The sequence below is a fragment of the Fulmarus glacialis genome, unplaced genomic scaffold (assembly GCF_000690835.1).
Source record: "Fulmarus glacialis isolate BGI_N327 unplaced genomic scaffold, ASM69083v1 scaffold20176, whole genome shotgun sequence".
NCBI lineage: Eukaryota > Metazoa > Chordata > Aves > Procellariiformes > Procellariidae > Fulmarus > Fulmarus glacialis.
In genome coordinates, this window is record NW_009219010.1 from 7,711 (window position 1) to 18,828 (window position 11,118).

General features: G+C 45.8%; 1 protein-coding gene across 1 annotated transcript in view; it reads right to left on the reverse strand.

Annotated features, from left to right (window-relative positions):
• Positions 1–10,901, reverse strand: part of PPCDC (phosphopantothenoylcysteine decarboxylase) — a 15,329-nt gene extending 4,428 nt beyond the window's left edge. Inside the window, exons 1-4 of the mRNA XM_009580227.1 lie at positions 10,749–10,901; positions 5,349–5,444; positions 2,806–2,934; positions 602–770 (exon numbers count right to left, since the gene is read on the reverse strand). Of these exons, the coding sequence (XP_009578522.1) occupies positions 602–770; positions 2,806–2,934; positions 5,349–5,444; positions 10,749–10,901 (547 nt within the window). The remainder of the gene's footprint in view (positions 1–601; positions 771–2,805; positions 2,935–5,348; positions 5,445–10,748) is intronic.
• Positions 10,902–11,118: the final 217 nt, after the last annotated feature.

The window sequence follows — 11,118 nt, forward strand, 5'->3', positions numbered from 1 at the left end:
CCCCCCTCTTTCACTTCACAGATAAGTCTGATGTCAAAACCCCAAATCAAAACTCGATTGGGAAACTGAAAAGTAACCCAGGCAACAAACAACAACAAATGTTAAATGAACGTCCAGCTACACCCTCAGCCACGTCTGCAAAGTGCTTATTCTCACTGTCTGCTCTCAGGGATAAGATATTATCCCTGTGTTAGAGATGAGGAACTGAGGCGTGATGAAAACAACCCACAGTCACAGTCTAGGGCAAGGTCAGGACACCCGAATCCCAGGCTGATAACGCTCACCGCAAAGCCTTCCTTCTCTTTGATCTACTCTCTTCTTGAATGAGTATTTCTTTTAAATATCAGGCCTATCTAATGGCTCATTTGAAAGCCTGGCTTGGGTGGTCTCTTAAGACTACTTAAAAATTAATGAACAAGAATAATAGATATCAGCTAGCACAGGGCAAAGCTTCAGTTTGTTTATATAAAACCTGGCAGCGAGCACCTGCTCCCCGCAGTCCAACATCTTGAAGACCACACGGCAAAAGAATGCACATCCCTTCAGGATAAGAGCAGCACTTGTGCAGGAAACCAGTCAGAAGACATGCAAAAGGACTGACCTTCATCTCCACACACTAGTTTCTTCACCACACAGGGGATCTCTGTGTAGCCAAAGCCTTTCAGCTGCTCCACCTGCTGAGCTGTGATGGGATGCTCCCACATGGCCGTGTTCATGGCTGGGCAGAAGAGCAGAGGTTTGCTCAGATCCCAAGCACGGATGACACAAGTCTGCAAGAGAAGCCAAGAGGTTCAGCTCTGAGATGGGTTGTCTTTCCTCATTCCTCCTCATCACTGCGCTGCACAGAAGCGCTTTCCCAGCCTTGGTGTCATTAGAGGGCCAAAAGCCTCAATCTGTCAGTGCAGCTGGACTAGCCCACAGGCAGATCCACAGGGCTGCTACTAATTTGTATTACATTCAGCAAAGCTCATCTCTGACAGGCAAGAAAGATGAGGGAGGCTACAAAAAGGATAGATCCCATCCTACTCCGGCTTGGGGCCAAGTAAGCAGCCCAATCGCTGGAGCAAACCAAGCTGGAACACGATGTGTGCAGACTGCCAGCCCATGTGGGATACCGAGAGAAGGTGAGGGGTGGCCACAGATCGTATCAGCTATAGAGAAATCCCCAGGCAACACTTCAGATAAGCCAGCTGTAGAGCTAAACACAAAAAGTTGGCAAGTGAGTCTTTTTTAAATGATATGCCAACTGGATCCGTAACTCCTCACAAGGGAAGCTTCCAGGATACAAACAGAGGATAACACGAACACATCTGGGCTGCTGCAGAAGATGCTGGCAGATTACAAATCATTTAGCAGCTCCTGCATGCTACAGGGAATCATATTTGACTCCTCAGTAACACAGAACTTCCAGATAACCCAGTATCACCTCACCTCCCAAAAAGATAAATGCTGGTTGCTCTCAATGCAATGTCCATCAGTTTCCCTAGGCCTAGCAACATTTAAATCATGCAACAGGAGCCTCCCAGGTAGCAACAGTCCCTGGTGCAGGGTCTCTGCTCAGATTGTAGAGTACTTAGGAGAACCCTGCCCATCCTTTTTTATGCCCTCTGATTTGAACCCTTCCCAGCACAGGAAAGTCTGCTAGAATCTGTTCTAACTTGCCAACCAGCAGCTCCAGCACTTGCTTTCCTTTGCTGGAGCGACCTCTTACCTCCACAAGGCTCTCCGAAAAGACTGGCAGGAGTTTGTGAAGTCATGCGTCCCTAATATCCTTCCTGAGCTCTTCCTTCTGCTATCACCATCACACCTGTAGTACCAAGGGGACCCAGAAGGACAAGACACTGCTTGTCCCTCCCACAGCTCTTTCTGGCTTCTCTCAGATCTCCAGTGATCTGCTCATACAAATGAGGGCTGTTGCTCCGGGTGTACTTTGTTCATTTATATGCACTCCCTCTTGCCTGAACGACAAAGTTGGTCATGCAGGGCTCCCTGGCCAGAGCTTATGCGCTGCCCTCCATCCCTAATTCTAGCCTCCTTGCATTACTGAAGGGTGATGCACCACAGCAACACTTGCAGATCTGCAGCTTCCTGGCAGATCTTTTGGGTGGTTAACGCTTATGACTTCTCCTAATGAAGACCTACTGCCTGGACACAAAGCATTCTGCGCCGCTGAAGGTTCCCATCACCCAACAGAGAAGCACACTCTCTTTTAATACACTTTTCTGATCAGCCTTTGAGCCAGAGCACTTTTAATACCAGAAAAACAAGCCTGAACAAGCAAAATGTAGCTGAAACGGGAAGGTAAGTGTGAGCATGTTCGAATTTCTGTGCTATGCACTTAGGTGAGGGAGGAGGTGAGGTAGCAGGAAGTAAACAATTTTATCTGATCTCACAGGTGTCTTTCCAGATTGCATCTAAAAAATGCAGAGAGGAACTCAGAAGTGAGTACGCGCATGCGTGTGTGTGTACATGCATGACAGAGAGAGGGTGGAGGTAGAAAAAGAGAAATTCCGCCCATCAGAAAAAGCAGGAAAGGCACAAAACAGGGACTGGAAAATAATGGAAGAGACTGACAGAGCTGAGGAGCGGAAAGGCATGTAGGTCAGGGAAGGAAAGAACAACTGTTTGAGAAGGAATAGGGGAACCATACTGGAGGAAGAGAGACAAGCATATGAAGTGGGAGCAGAACATGCAAATCTCACGGTTCTCGATGCTGTAGAAGCACAAGAGTTTCCATGAAAGAAAGGTCAGACAGTCTAATGCTGGGAGGTGAGAGAACTCTCAGGCAGAGCTCCGGTTACTCACCAGCAGGTTGTCACAGATGCCATTCGCGAGCTTTGCCAGCGTGTTTGCATCAAGAGGTGCCACCAACATGAGGTCAGCCCACCGTCTGAGCTCAATGTGCAGGACTGGGTCTGAACGGCCTTTCCACAGCTGTGGATGAGACAAGATCCAGATTACCGAACCCTCACAATGAATGCTGTGAACAACAGGCACTTCATCAATCCCACATTAGTAACCATCATGTAAGCTTAAGGGGAAAGAATTACTCTCATACCAAGCAAGATCTGAGAGCATGGGGAACCAAGGACTGCAGCCACACTGCTCATGTTTCTGACTTCCCTCCTCCTCCAGTGAAGGCCATGTTGCAGCTACGTTTAGGAAGCACATTTAACAGACAGCACGTATCTGCTTGGTGCTCTACAAACGGGTATCCTTTCCCCACAAAGACAAGAATTCACATGTCCAACCACCACAGATTTCAACTCACAGGAGTGAGCTTTCCCCATTCACTTCCCATTCACATCATCCCTTAGCTTCAGAAATGTTCATAAGAGCTCCCTCCACACATAGCATATCTGAGCAGAGAAAAGAGCTCCATCCTATCAGCCAACTGAAGCCAGACAGGACCAAACCAGGGGTCACATTTCCTGAGGAACCCATGTGATTTAGAAGCCTCACATTTCTTTAAAGTGAAGCTGTCCACCGGCTTTTAATGAGGTATAGACCCCTAACTGCACAAGTCACTTTTCAGTTAGGATGCACACCCCGACACATACTCACAGCAGCAAAGTAAACCCTTGTAACTAGAGTAGCGAACAGTCCTGTTGGCTTTCTCTAGGCTGGACAAGGTTTACCCACCGGGCACTTCCCTCCTATCTTGGCCCTTAAGTGAATATTTCTATTTTCACTGAAGCTCTGAGTTGCCCTAGAGAGTCCTGGTCTTTTCTTAAGAGCGTAGTTAACTGGGAAAGCGTCAAGAGAAGCAGCAAACAGCATCAGGTGCTTAATCCCCAGAGGACACACACAACCACAGGCCAGCAAGAGGTGCATCAGGGCCACAAACTGTTCCTTCTCTGAGTCACTGGAAACCACAACAAAAAGACAGTATCTGGAAAGCCGGTGCTTCCTCACACCTTTCCCAGCCCCTCCACTCACTTCTATTTTTTTCTAGAAGCACTGAAAATCATAGTTTTATTTTCAGAATAAAATCTCTCATAAACAGACGCTGAGCCGGCTTATTTCCCACCCTTCTGTCAGAACGGCATGTTATAAGGGCTCCACGCCTGCTTTCCAGTGTGCCAGCAGATCTCAAAGCCTGACCCGCTCCTCTTCTATCACTCCACCGAAGGTTCCTCAGACATAACTTTGCCTGGAGCTGTAGCATGCTGGGACCCAGCAGATCTCTGCCAATCTCCTAGACCAGCCAGAAAGCTTCCTGGCCATTGCCATTAGCATGCCTCTCTCCACATAAAAGCAATGCTCGTGTGTGAGTGCATTGGCAAGAGTACTGGTAAAGAGTAGATCACCTTGTACTCAGATCAGTACTGCAAAGTAGAGATAAAATGCATCGAAAAACAAATGCTGATATTTATACAATGAACCTCTCTATACTCGGGGACCCTCAATGCACGTCAGCGGAACTGTAGTCAAGAGAAAAAGACATTTTACAGGGTCTAGAGATGTTCACAGCCCTGACAACTGAGCTATCCCTTACTGGAATGGCTCTTCTATGTATGCGCACGAGCACAGATGTGGACAGCTCTGAGATGAACACCACTTCCACCAGGAGCACCTCTCTTACTTCCAGCCGCCAATTACACTGGTGCACGACATCTCCAGGTACTGGCCTTCCTCTGCACCGCTATACCAGGGTGGCCCTACCAGCACAAGGTTACCCGGTCAGACACCAGGCTGAGTTTTAAAGCAGCGTGGGTGGTTTTGTGAACATCAGCGATGTCTGTAGATTCAGAATACGTAGCGTTAAGGAGAATTAAGCTGTTGCGTTTGTGACAAGTATGACTCATGACAAGCACCAAACACCCTCACCGAGACTCTGCAGTGGCTTTCTTGACATTTCCTGATACTCCTCTCAGAGCTGCGGATAGCGGCTGAGCCCAGGGTGGTGAGAGACCACTTCTACCCTCACTGCCTGCTGCAAGTCTGCTAGGGCGGTACAAAATCCTCCAGTACAGTCAGGGCAGCCTTTCTTTTTTTCCTCATTGACACAGTTAGTGTCAATTAGCACAGTTAGAACTACGTTCTTTGAAAGCTATATTCCAAAGCATACATTACTAGAACAAAGAAGTGAGTCTTGGCCCAGGATTAAAAAATAAATGAATGTGGTCTCTTGCAAAGAAACTTAGAGGAACACTTCTATTTGCTGTTCAGCACTTGAACAACTAAGTAAATCTCCCAGGGAGCCTGCTTTTTTTCTGAAACATGACCCATTGGCCTTCTGGAAGTAGAAGGCATGACTGCATGACAGAACTACTTCAATTACAAAACATGTGGCTAGTGGGGACAGGACAGAAGCTCTTGCAGTCTCCAAAGGAAGAACAACTCACCTGCCATTCATCTTCATCGCTGTAGAGGGTGACAGGAATCTCCTGCGCATTGTAGAAATGCTTTGCTCTCTCAGTAGTGACCACCTTCACTTCAAGCTAATCAGAAAAGAAAGAGAAAGACAGACTAATAGTTAAGACTTGAGGACAATCCTGTAAAGCTGGGTAGAGGAGGAGGGCTCGAGCGACAAAGATTTTGAAAGCTGTGTGGATTCTCAGAGGACTTTTCCCTACTGTGCACATGTGCGTAACTGTACCTATTCAGAGCTGAAAGGCCAGGCCACTGCAGGTGCTCAGGGAGCCAAACACTCATTTCACTGCCACCCTCAAACAGGCAGGTCATTAGCCATCGCCTGCCAAACATGTTCACATGGCCAGTTCACAGCAGGGACAGCAGAGAGGACACAGCAGGTCAGAATGAGATGCAGTTCTGCACAGAACTTCAAAGAGACAGCAAGAAACAGCAAACCAAAGCTCTGTGAAAGATGCCCTTTAATCTGAAAAGACTCCCGCCAAAGGGAGTAGGAGAGCAGTAGAGCATCTTGCTTCAGTAGATCCCCTTAATCACAGCACAGAGGAGTGCAGAGGGGTGGTACGCCTACACGGCACTTGCAGGATCGCTCTTCCCACACTCGGAGCCAAGAGGAAGCTCTCTGCCAAGAGAAAGCACAGTGCTGAGTGATCAAAAGTCCCGCTAAGGGACAAGCTGGCTAGCTGGGGCTCAGCACCACCAGCACAAAGCAAGCCCATCTCTGCTGCACAAGGCTTCACAAGAAAGAGTGGCTTTGGAAGACAGAGTACGATTTCTTGGTCGAATGGACCATGTCGTGCACCTCTCTGTCTTTTTCTGCCCCTGCCTCTCTCTCTCTCAATGATCTCCTGGTGACAAAGGTAGGAAGGAAGCTACAGACTACTGGATACTACTTTTTACAACTGTGTTAATCAGACTTGCTCCAGCCAGGGGTAAAAATACCAGAAGGAAGTCGGGGTTGTGTCTTCCAGCTATCCTTCCTATCAAGGTAAGGTGTTGGAAAGAAGAAAACCTCTGTGTAGGTATGTTCATAGCACAGGGTTTCTGTGCAGCCAAAACAGTAAACCAGTGGCTTCCACAAAGGAAAAAGAGACTGAGTGAAAATACATGAAAGTTCTCTCCGAAATCTTAGATAAACCTGCCTGCCTTGTTGAAAGCCAGTGGAACCTTCAGTTATATGGTATATACTGGGGAAATCCTATCACGTCCCTTGGACGTTTATTTGACTTGCACACTTACGAGGTGCTAAGATGCCCTACGACATGAGATCGTCTCATTTCCTCCTGCAGAAATCTTAACAAGTAGAAAAGGGGGGGTTTTCCCCGGTTTCTACATGTTGCATGACCTGCTCAAAGCTGTAGGTCTGACAAATGTCACAAACAACTGCTTGCCACATGCAGTGAAGCAGAGGTGCTCTGCACACACCGGGATCAGACGCAAAGCAGAGCCAGTATCGGAGCGGCTCTGCATGTGCTGATCACCCATGCGGCACATGCAACCGTATTTCCATCCGCAACTCCTCCCAAGGATGTACCTTAAAACCAGGCAACAGACAGGCCAACACATGGAAGGAGTGCTCCGAAAAGACTGTTATTGTGGAAGATGCAGCTCAGGCCACCGATTACAGTGAAAAATAAGCCTTTTCCTCGTTATTGGCCACTTTTGACCACAGTCTGCTCCTTCAAGCAGTTCACAGTGCGACCCACTGCGTGGTTCTATTAGCGCAGAGAGATGGGGAGAAACCAGCCTCACCAACAACTGACTGAGGTACAAAACTGATGAAGAATTCGATCTGCGCACTCTTGCTAAAACAGACTGCCGAAAACCTCCAACCTCCAAGAAGCTATCTTCAACAGCAGCGGTTGAAGTGACAAAACATATTAACCTATCTCCCCAACACTATCTCTTCGACTGGGAATGGAGCAGTGTTGATTATCTGCACCCTACGTGACTAGAATAACAGCTTGGAGCAGTGGAAAATCCCAGCCTTAGCATATCATGGTATTTGGTAATTTCTCCCATTTCCTGAAGAAAAAGGAATGGGAAAATATAGCTGCACATAACACCAGTATTTGGTACTGTATGTTCAGTTCTTTGCCTCTTCTAAATGTCTGCTCTTTTTCAAGCGACCCTAACTTGGAATCACAGCTGCGTTTCTAGTGCTTTTGAGTGTGAAGATCATATCCACAGCAATCAACCGTATTGTTTCCATATTAACCTCACCTCACAGGAAGCTGTTTGGAGCCAAGCAGCGACACCCACAAAGGTGCTAATGCTGCTCTCTGCTATGCCATGGGCTTCAATGAGGTGTAACCTCGCAGTCTGCAAGATACTATTTATTTGGTGATTTTAAAGAGCAACGTGCAGTTTGAAGGGGCATATCTGCTCTCTGAAATGGTACCACTAGGCCAGTCCTGCATGAAAGGTTTTCAGCAGTAATGTTTCTTAGTGGTATTCTTATTTACAGTCAGCCATAACGATACAAGGATTTTTAGGTGATCCAACTCTATCTACCTTATGACATATTTTGTCACTTGCTACTTCGATTGCGTAGCAACAAATTATTAAAAATTTTCTAATCTAGACCAGAAATACCTATCTAAGGCTAAAGGATACAAAAAAATTCCCAAAAGACACTCTGCTTTTTTTTTTTTCATTTTTTTAAGATTGTTTCATAACCATCTCCAATCTTAAAAAACACATATTTCTTCAAAGCATAAGCTCAGGAACAGGGAATAGCTGGCTATTGAGTACTGCATCCAACCCACTACAAGCTAGAGCATACCAGAGGGATATGTTCAAGGACTCTGAGTGGTGGTGTCTCCACCACTCCCCCAAGAAACTCTATCAGTTAGAACTCTATTAGTTAAATATTCGCCCTAATTAAGGTTTTCTGCTGGGGTGGGCTCCTGGATCCCTTGTTCTGAGCAAGTCCTTCAAGTCCCTCCAACTACGTTGGAAAGAGATCAGTGTTCTCAAGATCACTTTAGCCTACATAGTTTTTTCTTTCTATTTACCTGGCACACCCTCTGTTTGCCTGTGGTTATATCTCTGCTTAAACAGTAAAGTCAGTCTAGCCACACTCAAACTCCTTTACTGGAGACAGTTTAGACTAGTTAGAGTTCTTTCACTTGGACCGTTTCAGCCAGTTCTCCAGAATAAACTTTACTGCAAAACTGCTCTCCTGAGTTCACACAACATTGTTGGTCTCTGTTAGAGGATTCTGATGTCACAGCTGTTTCTGCTTGGCGTAAGGGGGTGTGTATGATTTTTTTTTTCATACTTTCCCAGTTTCGACAGCAAAATCTTTACACACAGACCAATCTTCGGTAACAACTGCTGCAGAAGAGAATGAGTAGCTCCTCTGTTAAATGGCACCTACAAGCTGACATAGAGGGTACCTGGCAGGAGCGCAATGAAATGACATGACGATGTGATTTAAACCTAGAAGTCCAGGTGACATCCTGTAACTTGAAGAGCAATACCTTTCACCCACAGAAAAGGTTGCCATTTCCTTTCTTTATGACTAACCAATATCCTGCCAATATAATTTTTGTCATCGTCTTCCTGCCAGGCCATTCAAAAATCCTAGGAATCAGCCTGAGACAACGTGTGTGAGTCTAGCACAACCACGAGAGTTACCCACGTTGTCCTGACGAGACACTGTGTGCTGGCTCCCCACAACACCAGGTGCAAGGGTAATAACCTGAAAGGCGTAAGCTGATGCCGTATAAATTTCCTAGACCTTCAAAGAGGTTAAACAAAAGGCAATAAGATGTAGTCACATCCATTACCACCCGCAAGGAGATGTTAAAGTTTAACGAGTGCAAAATCACACTGCCAAGTTGTTCACCGAGGATCATTTTAGCCAAAACATCAATTTAAACTAACAACTCTGGCTTCAAGCCTCTGACCACATCTCCTTTGGTATCAAAGCCTTCCTCTGCTCCTGCCCTGCCATCACCGATGGCTTTTGAAAGTTCTGTTCCATCAGTAAAGAAATTGATGCAACAGGCTTGTGCAGGACTTAACAAACTCAATGGAAAAGTTACACTCACTCAGCAGGCTTTAGATCAGGCCTTGAAATCACATCAGAAACAAGTAGATAAGTAATTTTAATTAACAAATTAAGTACCAGAAATTCCTGGACTGGATACTTCACTTTCACATTTTATGCAACGAAAGCCTAAAACCAGTGGGTGCAAAGCCTGCAACAGATGTCACAGAACCTACGGGCCTTCACGGAGAATTCAGGTCCAGCCGTCTGCAGTTTTTAATTATGAATCAAATGCTCAGAGAGAAGGAACGCGTTTGACCTAGATTCCTACAGTGGATCATTTGCATTCTTCCTGTCACCTGCAGAGAAGGATGTTCCAAGCACCAAGAGCAAAGGAAAAGCGACAACAGTGAAGTCAATCCGAGAGACAGAGGATTAGAAGATGCATATCCTGCATCTCTTACTGCAGAGTTACTCGGGGATTGCACCTCTTCTGGCTCTGTGTTAATGTATCTACAGGTAAAGCCTCCTAAATCATCCAAAAGGATATCCCTTAAGCAATCTAACAAATATATCTGGATATGTAAATGCACCCTCTTGCTCCTGCCACTCTTTCGTTTCACTGCTCCAAAATATTTGCTTAATTTCTTAAAAGCTAAAGGTTTTCTATATCTTCCTCTAACTTTATTCTACAGCATAAAGTAGCACATTCCCCTGATTCTAGTCACTAGTGGCCTCTGCTGGACACCTCTGTTACTCCAGACAATAAACTCCAGTGGGGAAAAAAAAAAAAAAAAATGCACAGACACATCCAGCAGCTTCTATTTTCTATTTCTGTTTTTAAAAGATCTGGTTTCCCTTTGTTGGTCAGACAGCAGTGTCCATCTTTTCCAACTCCACACCTCAGCTATGGAAAACTGCAAGATCCTAATCAGAGATTTCAAGTTCCAGAAAGCATCCACCTGTGTCTGCAGCCATATCTGGTAATTTGACAGACAAGGACATATTCCAGAAAAAAAAAACAAAGCAAGTACCTATTCAATCATTTTTGAGAGAATGAAGCAAGCTGAACTGAACAATGCTACCTTCACATTCCAGAATCTAAATGTCTGCCCATGGAAATATCCAGGAACAGTTACCGCCCTTAAAACCCGATTTAAAGCTAATGCTTAAGTATAAAGAGATATGAAATGATAGGAAAAAGTATTAATTGATTTTTAAAACCAGGAGGATCCCTTCTCCAACAAATTTTCCAACTAAAGGGCTCAAAGCCCGAAGGAACTTTTCATTTCAACAGAAGCCATGTAATCTCTCCTTGAAATGAGAAACAGGATAAAACCAACTTGACGAGACTTCTACCGATAGATTTACTCACCTGAGGGATTTTCAGCAATTCGGTGACAAGGAGAGGCAGCTTCAGGGCAGCCACACTTCCAGTCACACCCACCAGGATACGGGATTTTTTCTGCGGCATGGGTGAGCTCTTTTCTGCAGGAAACCCTGGTTCTGGCTGCGAGAAGGGCTCCATGCTCTGATCACTCTACAAGCACAGAAAAACAAAGCCACTTGACTAACGGTGCCTCCGACCGAGGCTAGCAAAGCAAGGCTCCAACACCAATGTATTCCCGAGGGCACGGATTTAAGACTATGCAGGACCCAGAACAATTCTGCCTGAGGATGAACGCAGGCTCCGAGCTGCAAAGCTCTCAAGCATCAGCAGACCTTTAAGCATAGCAGTAGCCTAC